Below are 14,923 nucleotides of genomic sequence, written 5' to 3' on the forward strand. Positions count from 1 at the left end.
AGTCCATTCTGAAGGAGATCAGCCCTGGGATTTCATTGAAAGGAATGATGCTAAAGCTGAAACTCCAGTACTTTGGCCACCTCATGCGAAGAGTTGACTCATTGGAAAAGACTCTGATGCTGGGAAGGATTGGGGGCAGGAGGAGAAGGGGACGACAGAGGATGAGAAGGCTGGATGGCATCACAGACTCGATGGACGTGAGTCTGACTGAACTCTGGGAGATGGTGATGGACAGGGAGGCCTGGCGTGCTGCGATTCATGGGGTCACAAAGAGTGGACATGACTGAGCGACTGAACTGAACTGACCCAAATAAAGTGAATTAATTCAAATCAATGTTAGAAAAATTTCCTGTTAACATTTTTATAAATAGCGTCATAATTTCGGGCAGAACTGTGTGCTTGGTGCAGAGCTTGGGACAAGTAAGATTTGGGGAGTGAAGGAAGAAAGGAGAAAAAATATAATTAATCAGAAATAAAGGAATGAATTAAAAAGAAGGTTGGAAATAAAATTCAACTGAGGGCTTCATTGATGGCCCAGTGGTTAAGAACCCACCTTGCGATGCAAGGGATACTGGTTTGATCCCTGACCCAGGAAGATCCCATTTGCCACAGAGCAACTAAGCCTGTGTGCCGCAACTACTGAAGCCCACATGCCCTAGAATTTGTGCTCCACAACAAGAGAAGCCACTGCAATGAGAAGTCCTCTCATCGCAACTGCAGTGTAGGCACTGCTCGGTGCAACTAGAGAAAGCCTGTGTGTGGCAACAAAGACCCAGCACAGTGAAAAATAAATATTTAAAAATTCAACTGATATGTCCAGTTTCTAGGGTGAGATGCACACACTTAGCTAGTTTAAAGCTATTACTAGATTTGAGACAGACTACATGCTTGGAACATTTCTGAAGGGAGCATATGAGGACTTCTGTGCAATGGGAAAACTTCTTGCTTATGATTGCTGGTTATTTAGTCAGAAAGACGTGGAAATCCCTAACCAAGGTGATAGACAAGATAGTTCTCTAACATGTAGTATATAAGTGGGAAGGTAAACCATCCAAGTGTTCTGAATAGTCAGGCATTGACAGGAGGGAATTAGCATGACTTGGCCTCAAAAACAAAGTACACTGAGGAACCTTATAGAAAGCAAAGGAATTTTTAATTAAAAAAAATTATTTATGGTCCAAGCATTACTTCCTGAAGCAAGGAAGACTACTTTAACTGTTGGCCTAATTCCATAAACTTGTAAGAGCCTGAAAAACATAAAATTCAGTTTGAACATTATTACTATTTTCAAGAGAAAATGAGACTTGAAGATTCTCATCATGATGGAACACTTCTTACTTCTTATAGTAAAATGTTAACAGCATCAGCCTCTTGAAGGCCTCCTTCATATCTTTATTTCTAAGGCTATAGATGAGGGGGTTTAACATGGGTGTGAATATCCCATAGAAGAGGGAAATGATTTTCCCCCAGTCCTTAGAGGTAGAAGAAGGTGGTTGTAGATACATGTATATGCTTGTTCCAAAAAAGAGAGAGACTACAACCATGTGAGACCCACACGTCCCAAAAGCTTTCCGTCGTCCTTCTGCCGATTTGATTCTCAATACTGCTTGAGCTATGAAGCCATAGGAGATGAGGATCAATGTCACTGGAATTAGCAGAATTAACACGCTGAAGAAAAAAAGCTCAGCAACAATAGGCTTTGTGTCAGCACAGGACAACTTGAGAAGGGCAGGAACCTCACAGAAAAAGTGGTCCACTTCTTGACGACCACACCGTGGCATGTTAAGGGTCAAGGAGGACTGCAGCACTGAGTTGCTGAAGCCAGTGAACCAGGAGAAGGCTATCATCCTCAAGCAGAACCAAGGGTTCATGATGACAACATAGTGGAGGGGTCTGCAAATCGCCACGTACCTGTCAAAGGACATAACAGCAAGGAGGAGACACTCAGTCGCACCCAGGGCCAGGAAGGTGATGAGCTGGGCCACACAACCAGCATAGCTGATGGTCTTCTTGTTGTGAGAAATATTCGTCAATATATGAGGGACTGTGCTTGTGGTGTAACAGAGATCTAAGATGGACAAATTAGCAAGAAAGAAATACATGGGAGTGTGAAGCTTAGGATCCAGAATGCACACCATCATGATGGACACATTGCCAAAGATGGTGGTTGTGTATGATATTAATAGTAACACAAAAAGGGGCTTTTGCAGCCAGGGCTTGTCTGAAAAGCCCAGTAGTACAAATTCTTTCAGGGAGCTCTCATTTGCCCAATTCATGATGATGCGCTTATTTTCATTCCTAAAAAATATAAAATGGAAAAGTGGTCAATAGATAATTATTGACTACTCTTATTGAACAGGACTGAATTTAGGATAATTATAGTGAATCATTCAATGCCAAATATTTAGTCAATTAGATAGAATCCTGTGAAATATAATATGTGTATCATATGGTTAGAAAACATGTCTTCTATATTTGTATTTATGTTTGACTTTATGAAGCAAATCATCACATTTAAATGCCAACAATATGAACTTGTATTGTAAAACATGGACAGTTACATGTGCTCAATTCACTCAATTCTTCCTTTCCTTAACTTCTGACTTAACTTAATAAGTATTTTAAGAATAAATGCTGTTTTAATCAAATAATTTTTAATTCAAGCTCAAAATGCGAGTAATATAGAAGTTATAAGAGTATCATGTAAATCTTAACTTGATCTAAAGAAATTATACTTGTTTTATTAGTAATTTCTTGGTATATTTTGAGTTGCCTCTCTTAAATGACATATATGAACATCCATTCCCACAAAGAGCTATCATGAGTATGAGATGCTTTGATTCATGGTAAAAAAAAATTATGGTTAATTTGTGATTTATAATGATATTCAGAGTTGACTTCTCCCAGCACCTTCAAATACCTTGATTAAAACTGTAAAATACATAAGCTAATTGTTGACTTACTACCATGTGACAGGCATTGCTTAGTAACTGATATAATTCTAATTCTCACCAAAACCCTACTAATAGATATGATCTACAATTTACTGCTACTGTGACTCATTGAGGATAAATAATTTGCACACTCTGTAATCTTGAAGCCAAGACTCAAAACCAGGATTTAAAGGCCATTCTCTTTTTTATATATACCTTAATTCCACCTAAATATAGAGAAAGCACAAAAGGAAGCCACAACAGTGCTAGTCAATGGAATCGAGGAATGAAAACTCAAATAAAGTTGATTTTCTTCAGTCTGTGGAAGTTTTCAGTTATTTAGTTATATAACCCAAGGGCACCTAAAGTCTTTCATCCTACTTTGCGAGTTTAAATTGTCATTAGACTCTTGAGAGTCCCTTGGACTGCAAGGAGATCCAAACACTCCATTCTGAAGGAGATCAGCCCTGGGATTTCTTTGGAAGGAAAGAAAGCTGAAACTCCAGTACTTTGGCCACCTCATATGAAGAGTTGACTCATTCGAAAAGACTATGATGCTGGGAAGGATTGGGGGCAGGAGGAGAAGGGGACGACCGAGGATGAGATGGCTGGATGGCATCACAGACTCGATGAACGTGAGTCTGAGTGAACTCCGGGAGATGGTGATGGATAGGTAGGCCTGGCGTGCCGCGATTTATGGGGTCGCAAAGAGTCGGACACGACTGAGCGACTGAACTGAACTGAACTGAACTGAGACCTATCCCATTTGAATTTAGTGGGATAGTGCTAAAATAGATAGTGCTGCTAGATTGACTTAAGAAAGAAGATAAAATAAGAAGAATTGACATATTTTATACCAGGATGGAATACTTTCCCCCCCAAGTTAGTAACACTGATATATAAACTATAACTTTAGCATGGGATGCCTACATGAGAATAGAGATGGTGCTAAGATCTATAGTTCTTTCCATTAGATGTAGTTTTAATTTTGGCTTTTTAGCTACAGATACATTGTTATTTAGTAAATACCAATAATACACTTTCAGTGGAAAAATAGAAAAATATGTAAGACTTAACTTATTTGTGTGTACATTTAAATTTTCACATGAATAAGTTGATGCAGTGATAAAGGATAAATGCAAGATGAAAAACGTGCAGTGCTTATGGCAAAGATGGTACCTAATAATTATGAGAAAAGACTAAAACTCTAGTAAAAAAGAGCAATGTATATAAATAAGCATGTTGGAGAAGAAAAAATATGATGCAAAGGTGAAATTAGAAAAGATGTGCAACTTTTTCATCAATGAAGAAAAATCAAAATAGGGAAACGCTACAATGTCTACTCACTAGGTAATGTTTTTTAAAAAAATCGCCTTAAAAGTTAGCTTTTTAGAACATTGCCTCTGTAGCTAGAATCTCCCAACATTTTATATCTGATCTGTATAAGCAAAAGTGAAAATGTTAGTTATTCAGTTGAGTCCAACTCTTTGCAACCCCATGGACTGTAGCCCGCCAGGCTCCTCTGTCCATGGGATTTTCCAGGCAAGAATACTGGAGTGGGTAGCCGTTCTCTTCTCCAGGGGATCTTCCCAACCCAGAGATCGAACCCAGGTCTCTGGCATTGCAGGCAGATTCTTTACTGTCTGAATATGGTTCTGGGCAAATTGGTGAATATCCTTGTGGTCAAAATTCAAAGATTCTGTATTGATAATGAGAGTTATTGTATATCTAACACAACAGTGCCTACACATCTGAACTTAGGACAGCTCTGGAACATAGTAAGCATTTAGTGAATGTGAACTAGTTATCACTAATAGCATCAAGAGCATTAATCATTATCAGTAAGTATTAATAGAAGTAATATATCATTATCTCCACTTTTCATGTATATGAAAAAACAGACAACCAACTTACTATTGGTGGAACCAAAACTTATTATAATTTTATAATATTATAGTATGAAATGATTAAATGTACAAGTCATTTTTTCTTTGTTTCTAGTGTAATACTGCAAACATCATTTCCATTTAAATGATAGTCAAGTCAACAGTTAGTAGGAGATATTGAGTTGCCTTTGGGCATGGGAGATAAAAATGCTTTACTCATCAGCTGTCTTTTTCCTATTTCTGTTTTTCACATCTTCTACTCAATACTCTTCCCCACATTTTGTATGACACTAATGTCAGCTCATTCATTAGTTCCCTTTTTACATTATCAGAAAAATGAACTTGCCCTTTGAAAAGAATATTTTCATCCCACTGTCATCATAACACTTCTCCTATTTCTATATTCTCTACTAATTAAAAGAATCCTGAAATACTCCTAATTTTATTTATTTTTTTGCTTAAAAATCCTGCTGACTCTCTCTCTCTCTCTCTTTGTTTTTATGACAATATAATGGGCAAACATTCATTCAAAGGAGTGAAATGATAGCAAGTATTTTTGGAGCCACAGAAAATATTTGACCTTTATTTCAAGATTCCCAAGAAGCAAACTGAACTCTGGTCACTTAATGTGAAGCAACCTAAAGACAGGGAAGTATATGAAATGATCTTGAGAGATCTTTCCCACTCAATGGTAATAACATAATTCTCGTCAGTAGACATCACTCACCTTTTCTTTTTTCTTGTGTTGAAAAGATGTCTGCCCCATTCTTTGTGCCATGTTTTGAAGGAAGTTTAGCCCAAAGACAAGATGAAAAATGCAGTGACTTTTTGACATTTCACCTCTTGTGAATTTCTTATTCAGCTACATATTGCCCACAGACTCAGAATGAAATTAGCACATAATTGGACTGCTTCAAAAACATATGAGAAAAGTTCATATGTTGAGGTAAAAGTATATTAGATATAGTGTCTTCAGTCATTCAGGTGTTTTTGATTGAGCCTGGCTCTTCTCACCAAATTCCTAATACAATGAGAAGCTGATTTTATAAATACCAGCAACACTGACAGAGTCATGGAGAGAGGGTTTAACCTTTAACTGAAGGGCTTACCGTTCATACAATGCTCTGTGCTCTTTTAGCCCTAGGGATTCCAGAGTCCCTCAAGTTTAATTGGTCATTGTGTCCAGAGTGAAACCATGTGAACTCTATTCCCACCTGTACAGGTAGCATAATACTGGCCCATAGGTGGTTCACACATATTAAAAACTAGATTGAAAATAAATCATGAGGCATAATACTAATCATGAAAAATAAGCTTGGAATTGTTTAATCAGAAAAACACAAGTCTACATGAACTTTTAATCCATTCTTTTAAATAGTCTCAGGGTAAAATACCGAGACCACAAATGGTATATATAGGATAATAGTATTTCTATTGTTATTGGTTTTGTGATGAATGTGTTTGGTCGAAACCTGCTAGAGAGCTCCACGTTAAAAAAAACTACATCATACAAAGTTCCAACATAAAAATTAACACATAAATTTAAGGTTAGCATGAATTCACTGGAGCAGAATTACAGCTGACTCTCCAACAACATGGGCGTGAGCTGCAAAATCCACTTATGCACAGATTTTTTCAATAAATATATAAAAATATAAGTATAGAGCATTGTGTGTAAGACTTGTGTGGAAGAGGATAGCATATCCTCATATAGGTGTGAGTGATACTTAATATAATATTAATAATTTAGTTTTTTTATTGCTTGTAACTTTGCTTTCAAAGAATTACATTATCATACAGTAAGCCAACTTTTTCACTCTCCTCTTTCACTTTCATCAAGAGGCTTTTTAGTTCCTCTTCACTTTCTGCCATACGGGTGGTGTCATCTGCATATCTGAGGTTATTGATATTTCTCCTGGCAATCTTGATTCCAGCTTGTGCTTCCTCCAGCCCAGCATTTCTCATGATGTACTCTGCATAGACGTTAAATAAGGAGGGTGACAATATACAGCTTTGATGTACTCCTTTTCCTATTTGGAACCAATCTGTTGTTCCATGTCCAGTTCTAACTGTTGTTTCCTGACCTGCATAAAGGTTTCTCAAGAGGCAGGTTAGGTGGTCTGGTATTCCCATCTCTTTCAGAATTTTCCACAGTTTGTTGTGCTCCACACAGTCAAAGGCTTTGGTATAGTCAATAAAGCAGAAATAGATGTTTTTCTGGAATTCTCTTGGATCCAGATCATGAATTTCCATGATCCAGAGGATGTTGGCAATTTGATCTCTGGTTCCTCTGTCTTTTCTAAAACCAGCTTGAACATCTGGAAGTTCACAGTTCACATATTGCTGAAGCCTGGCTTGGAGAATTTTGAGCGTTACTTTACTAGTGTGTGAGATGAGTGCAATTGTGAGTTAGTTTGAGCATTCTTTGGCACTGCCTTTCTTTGGGATTGGAATGAAAACTGACCTTTTCCAGTCCTGTGGCCACTGCTGAGTTTTCCAAATTTGCTGGCATATTTGAGTGCAGCACTTTCACAGCATCATCTTTCAGGATTTGAAATAGCTCAACTGGAATTCCATCACCTCCACTAGCTTTGTTCATAGTGATGCTTTCTAAGGCCCACTTGACTTCACATTCCAAATTGTCTGGCTCTAGGTGAGTGATCACACCATCGTGATTATCTTGGTCATGAAGATCTTTTTTGTACAGTTCTTCTCTGTATTCTTGCCACCTTTTCTTAATATCTTCTGCTTCTGTTAGGTCCATACCATTTCTGTCCTTTATTGAGCCCATCTTTGCATGAAATGTTCCCTTGGTATCTCTAATTTTCTTGAAGAGATCTCTTTGAGTGAACTCAGAGTTGGTGATGGACAGGGAGGCCTGGCGTGCCGCAGTTCATGGGGTCACAAGGAGTTGGACGCGACTGAGCGACTGAACTAAACTGAACTGAACTGATACTTTTTTCTCTCTTTCACAGTTAAAGAAACTATGTTTCAGCCTATCATCACAGGTAAGTAGTTTTTTTTTAAAAAAATACTGTATTATGACTATGACTGTATAACATATACCAAAAACATTTTATAATGATTCACTTATTAGTGTATAAGATAGGCTACTGTGCAGCAATTATATCAGTTATTTATTTATAAAACATAAAGTAATTATCTAGCTCCTTTTTTATCAATGTATGTCATTATACCTTTAAATAAATATGAATTTATTTTTTGAATTCTTTTTATTTTTTGATTTCTAGTAATACATGTATACAGTGTTTTGTATCATATAAGGCAATATTAATGTAGGTACTGACAGATGATTCATCTTGTAAACAGAGGATGTAAACTTATGGTATCGATATATACAGTACATACTGTAAATGTATTTTCTCTTCCTTATGCTTTTTTGGGGCTTCCCTGGTGGCTCAGATGGTAAAGCATCTGCCTGTAATGAGGGAGACTTGGGTTCGATCCCTGGGTCTGGAAGATCCCCTGGAGAAGGAAATGGCAACCCACTCCAGTATTCTTGCCTGGAAAATCCCATCGATGGAGGAGCCTGGCAGGCTACAGTCCATGGGTTGCAAAGAGTCAGACATGACTGAGCGACTGAACTGAACTGAACTGAACAATGCTTTTTAAATATCATTTTCTTTTCTCTAGCTTCCTTTGTCATAAATAATACATTATAGAATACACATAACAGGTGTTAATAAACTGTTTATATTATCAATAAGTCAACAGTAGGCTAGTAGCACTTAAGTTTAGAAAGTCAAAAGTCATGGATTTTTGCCTGAGTGTGGAGTCAGCACTCCTAACTCTTGCATTGTTCAAGGGTCAACTGTAGTAGAAATGTATGGAACTGGAACAGCAATAGTTTTTGAAAATAAGTTGATTTATAACTTGATATGTGCTCATCTAAGATGGGGTGATGAAATTGAACTGAACATCAGCATAGATATAATCTCAAAGACACCTTTTGCTAGTAGTTTAATGTATTTGTTTTCACTTGTTTCTCTTTTGTATAATGCATTTTTTATAAATTGTAAAATCATCCGTGTAGAATATAATCATTTTCTTAATTATTACACTTTTAATACTTGTCCCTATTGTTCACTTCAGTCTCTCAGTCGTGTCTGACTCTTTGTGACCCCATGGACTGCAGCATGCCAGGCTTCCCTGTACTTCACCAACTCCCAGAGCTTGCTCAAACTCATGTGCAGTGAGTCAGTGATACCACCCAACCATCTCATCCTCTATTGTCCCCTTCTCCTCCTGCCCTTTCCCATCATCAGGGTCTTTACCAAAGAGTCAGTTCTTCGCATCAGGTGGCCAGAGTATTGGAGTTTCAGCTTCAGCATCAGTCCTTCCAATGAATATTCAGGGTTGATTTCCTTTAGGATTGATTGGTTTGATATCCTTGCAGTCCAAGGGATTCTCAAGAGTCTTCTCCAACACCACAGTTCAAAAGCATCAGTTCTGCACTCAGCTTTCTTTATAGTCCAACTCTCACATCCATACGTGACTACTGGAAAAACCAAAGCTTTGATTAGACAGACCTCTGTTGGCAAAGTAATGTCTCAGCTTCTTAACATGCTATCTAGGTTGGCCATAGCTTTTCTTCCAAGGAGCAAGTGTCTTTTAATTTCATGGTTGCAGTCACCATCTGCAGTGATTTTGGAGCTCAAGAAAATAAAGTCTCTCATTGTTTCCATTGTTTCCCCATCTATTTGCCATGAAGTAAAAGTTGTGACCAACCTCGATAGCATATTGAAAAGCAGAGACATTACTTTGCCAACAAAGATCCGTCTAGTCAAGGCTATGGTTTTTGCAGTGGTCATGTATGGATGTGAGAATTGGACTGTGAAGAAAGCTGAGTGCCGAAGAATTGATGCTTTTGAACTGTGGTGTTGGAGAAGACTCTTGAGAGTCCTTAGACTGCAAGATCCAACCAGTCCATTCTGAAGGAGATCAGCCCTGGGATTTCTTTGGAGGGAATGATGCTGAAGCTGAAACTCCAGTACTTTGGCCACCTCATGCAAAAAGTTGTCTCATTGGAAAAGACTCTTATGTTGGGAGGGATGGGGGCAGGAGGAGAAGGGGATGACAGAGGATGAGATGGCTGGATGGCATCACTGACTTGATGGACGTGGGTGTGAGTGAACTCCGGGAGTTGGTGATGGACAGGGAAGCCTGGCGTGATGCGATTCATGGGGTCGCAAAGAGTCAGACATGACTGAGCAACTGAACTGAACAGAATGGGACTGGATGTCACAGTCTTTGTTTTTTCCAATGTTGAGTTTTAAACCAGTTTTTTCACTCTTTCTTTTTCATTTTCAACAAGAGGCTCTTTAGTTCCTCTTCACTTTCTGCCATAAGGGTGGTATCATCTTCATAGCTGTGATTATTACTATTTGATTCTGGCTTGTGCTTTATCCAACCCAGCAGTTTGCATGGTGTATTCTGCACATAAAATAAATAAACAGGGTGACAATATACAGCCTTGTTATACTCTTTTCCCAATTTGGAACCAGCTCGTTGTTCTCTGTCTGGTTCTAACTGTTGCTTCTTGACCTGTATACAGTATTCTCAGGAGGCAGATCAGGTGGTCTGGTATTCCCATCTCTTTAAGACAGTTTGTTGTGATCGACACAGTCAAAGGCTTTGGCATAGTCAATAAAGCAGAAAAAATATTATTCTGGAACTCTCTTGCCTTTTTGATGATCCAACGGATGTTGGCAATTTGATGTCTGGTTCCTCTGACTTTTCTAAATCCAGCTTGAACATCCGGAAGTTCATGGTTCATGTACTGTTGAAAGCTGGCTTGGAGAATTTTGAGCATTGCTTTGCTAGAGTGTGAGATGAGTGCAATTGTGTTGTAAGTCCTGAAATTTTTTTTTTTTTTGCTCCAACATCTGGTCATTTGGGGATCCTCATGAGGCCATAAAGTATAGTTTAAGAGTGAAGCACTGATAACAGAGGTAGGTGATTAGTATCTGTGCCATTAGTTCATGTAATTTATGTCCTCTGGACATGCTCTGGTCAGATCCAAATGTTTGGTTTCCAGTTGTATGTTGAACTTTTATTGCATGAATCCAACCCTATGCAATGGTGGATCTGACAATATCTAGCTTAATAGGAAGCCCCAGTTGCATAATCACTTGAGGTCTATACTACATCAGAATAGGAGCTTTGAAAGTATTAGCTTAGTGCAAAAGCAGTTATGGTTTCGGACTGTAAATATTTTTAAAGCATTATAACCAGGCTTAAACATATCTTCATTAATCAAAATAGGAGCCATTACAAGCAACACATTCTTGCCAACAACAAATAAGTCTGTTTAGTGAAAGTGAAAGTCGCTCAGTTGTGTTCGATTCTTTGTGACACAGTTTCTGGAATTCTCCAGGCTAGAATACTGGAGTGAGTAGCCTTTCCCTTCTCCAGGGGATCTTCCCAACTGAGGGATTGAACCCGGGTCTCCTGCATTGCAGGCGGATTCTTTACCAGCTGAGCCCCAAGGGAAGCCCAAGAATACTGGAATGGGTAGCCTATCCTGTCTCCAGTGGATCTTTCCAACCCAAGAACCAAACAGGGTGTCCTGCATTGAAGGCAGTTTCTTTACCAACTGAGCTATCAGGGAAGTCCAAGTCTGTTTACTTCTGTAGCATAAAAATCTGTGCTTTGGGACTCAGTGTATTGGAAATCATTTTCTGTCTCCTGCTCGTTGTGACAGTGGTTTCCTTGCAAAAGGTTGTCAAAATCTTGAGGAAGTGGTATTCGATTGGTAAGAGGTCAGGTGGTTATGGCAAATGAGGCAAAACTTTGTAGCCCAATTCCTTCAACTTTTGAAGTTTGGTTGTGTGATGTGGGCATTGTCTTGGAGAAGAATTGGGCCTCTTCTGTTGACCAATGCTGGCTGCAGGCATTACAGTTTTTGGTGCCTCTCATCGATTTGCTGAGCCTGTTTCTCAGATGTAATAGTTTCACTGAGATTCAGAAAGCTATAGCAGTGGATTAGATCAGCAGCAGACCACCAAACAGTGATCATGGCCTTTTTTTTTTTTTTGGTGCAAATTTGGCTTTGGGAAGTGCTTTGGAGCTTCTTCTCAGTGCAACCAAGAGCTGGTCATCGTCCATTATCACATAAAATCCATTTTTTGTTGCACATCACAATCTGATTGAGAAATAGTTTATTGTTGTGTAGGATAAGAGTAGATGACACTTTAAAACAATGATTTTTTTGATTTGCAGTCAGCTCATGAGGCACCCACTTATCGAGCTTTTTCACATTTCCAATTTTTCTCAAATGTCAAATGACCACAGAATGGCCGACATTGAGTTCTTGGGCAAATTTTCATGTAGTTGTAAGAGGATCAGCTTTGATGATTGCACTCAATTTGTTGTTGTCAACTTCTGATGGCCAGTCACTTTGCTCCTCATCCCCAAAGCTCTTGTCTCCTTTGCAAAACTTCTTGAACCACCACTGCACTGTACGTTTGTTAGAAGTTCCTGGGCCAAGTGGGTTGGTGTTGTGAGTTGTCTCCACTACTTACAACCCATTTTGAACTTGAATAAAAAGAATTGTTCAAATTTGCTTTTTGTCTAACATCATTTCTATAGTGTAAAATAAATATAAAGTAAACAGCAAGTAATGTCATTAGCAAAAATCATAAAGTGAGAAATGCCAATTAAAATGATGTATAACATAACCACATTTATTTAAGAATGTATTTCAATATCAAACAACTGAGTTCAACATTGAAAAACAGCAATTACTTTTACACCAACATAATACATTTAATTTTCTCTTGTGTGAGGCATTTCCCTGGTCCAAGACTCTAAAAGTCTGTATGCCACTCTTTTTTTGGCTTTCAGAGATACCATATGAAAAGTGCTTACCTATTACAGATACTACTAGCATCACAAATATATTTTGTTACATGTTTCAAGCAACATGATAGCTTTCCGCACTGCTTTACCTGCTAGAAATCTCTCTCTTGCTCTTAGCTCCATTTATAACTTACAGCCTTCTCAGTCACCTGACAGTTTATAGCAGAATATCCCATGTGGTATGTGCTGCCTCCAGATCCACTGGATTCCATCAAACATTGAGCCTCTTTGTGTTAAGTAGCAAAAATTAAATACATTTTTCTTAATATCAGAGAGAATGTACAAGCACACCTTATAGATGTGATGACTGAACTTCTGAAACTTCACTTAATGTGGAGGGCCCTAAATCTTTGTAAGGTTTGTCTTCTACCCTTTGACATGCATGCCATAGTATATTCAGACTTCTTGCAATTTCTTGCTCTTTATATCTGATTTAGGGCTTCCCTGGCAGTTCAGTTAATGAGAATCCACCTGCAATAGAGGAGACCCCAGTTTGATTCCTGGGTTGGGAAGATCTGCTGGAGAAGGGATAAGCTACCCACTCCAGTATTCTGGCCAGAAGAATTCCATGGACCGTGTAAACTAAGAGTTGGACACAACTGAGCAACTTTCACTTTCACTTGGATCTGATTAGGATGCTGTCATCAATATTGTGGAATAATTATGTTCTGTGAAATATCAGGACAGTCAAGATTTTCACGGACTGTATTTTATCAGAAAAGGGAGAGTTGATTTAGATCCAAGGTGGGACAGTGAGTATGTCCTGTTGTCCTCACATATATGTAAATTGCTTTTAATTCTCTGTACTGATGGGGATTGAAAATGATACACTTAATAGATCAACCATATGCTAGAGACTATATTAATCTTTTCTTGTTAAGATTCTACAACAGATACACAGCTGCAAATGGGGCAACCACGTTTTAGGTTTAAGGTTATGTACTTTCATGTGCCTTAGTACCTCTGATACTAAGTAGATGGGAGGCTTTATCAATTTATTCTCCATCTTCTGGTTCAAAGTCTGAACTAACCCATGCATTTTATTCAGGACACAGTATTGCTTCTGATTTTGGCTGATGACAGGCAGGTCTATGGATTTTCCCTTGGCTTTTATTCCATTAAGGCATCAATAAGAGAATTCTTCCATTGGCTAAATATATCTGTCCTCATTATGCATTAAGAGACCATTAAATACCATGGAGCAAGTCCACAAGCCTTCTGGACTAATTATAAACTGAACTTAGGCCAAGACTCCATTTATCTCCTATGCCTCTAAGCCTTTGCTATCATTGGGGGTCATTATGACATTTTTCATGTCCTGTATCAAAATAAGACTCGATATTGGATGGCCCTCACACTTTGGTCTCAGTACTTGTCTTTCCCCTTGTTCAGTTAATTTGGTAAATGGCCATAGGTTGCATTTAAAAAGTGAAAGTGAAAGTCGCTCAGTCGTGTCTGACTCTTTGTGACCCCATGAACTATACAGTCCATGGAATTCTCCAGGCCACTATACTGGAGTGAGTATCCTTTCCCCTCTCCAGGGGATCTTCTCAACCCAAGGATCAAACCCAAGTCTCCTGCATTGCAGGTGGATTCTTTACCAGCTGAGCGATAATGGAAGCCTTAGAGTGCATTGGAGAAAAGCTAAGTAGAATATTTACTGTATATTCTTGAAGTGGCATTTCAAAGTTCTTTCTTAAGGGACCTTTAATTGATGGAATCTAGGTCTGAGAACAGACTAGATATAAGAGCTGGGTGAAGGATCATTATTTTTATTGCCGTTCCTATTTCCATTTCACCAACTCAATATTTTTGACGTATCTACTCCAGCAAATTTGTAATTTTCTCTACATATGTCTCAACCCTAGGAAAATTATAATGTATTAGCCATCACCACAGATATTTGTGTATTAAGGTTCTCTCACTGCTGAGCCAGCCCGCTGTCCATTCTGTTAATTGTAGCTGGATTTGGGTATTGAAGAGCTGCCATTTTGCTTCTGCTTATTTGAAATTTTTTCATTCACATTCTTAGCAAGGATCTCCTATTGTTAACCTTGGTCTGCAAAGGACATTAAGCTTCCCCAAAATACTTTGCCCCTTTACTAGTACATTGTCTAGTCACTTAATAGAGTGTGTCTTCTGTAACATCACAGAAAGTGTGGTTAGATGATAGATTCTCTGTTGGTACATTATAAATCCATTCTAACATTCCTAACTCTAAGC

The 14,923-nt window shown here is 38.4% G+C and overlaps 1 protein-coding gene across 1 annotated transcript; it reads right to left on the minus strand.

Moving 5' to 3' along the window:
* Positions 1,335–2,276, minus strand: LOC102186474 (putative olfactory receptor 2B3). The gene has a single exon (XM_005701548.2). The coding sequence runs from the start codon at positions 2,274–2,276 to the stop codon at positions 1,335–1,337; it is 942 nt and encodes a 313-aa protein (XP_005701605.2).

This window comes from Capra hircus, chromosome 23 (genome assembly GCF_001704415.2).
Source record: "Capra hircus breed San Clemente chromosome 23, ASM170441v1, whole genome shotgun sequence".
Lineage (NCBI taxonomy): Eukaryota > Metazoa > Chordata > Mammalia > Artiodactyla > Bovidae > Capra > Capra hircus.

Coding starts and splice junctions, on each gene's coding strand:
- LOC102186474 (XM_005701548.2), bottom strand. CDS start 2,276: ATGAATTGGGCAAATGAGAGCTCCCTGAAAGAATTTGTACTACTGGGC.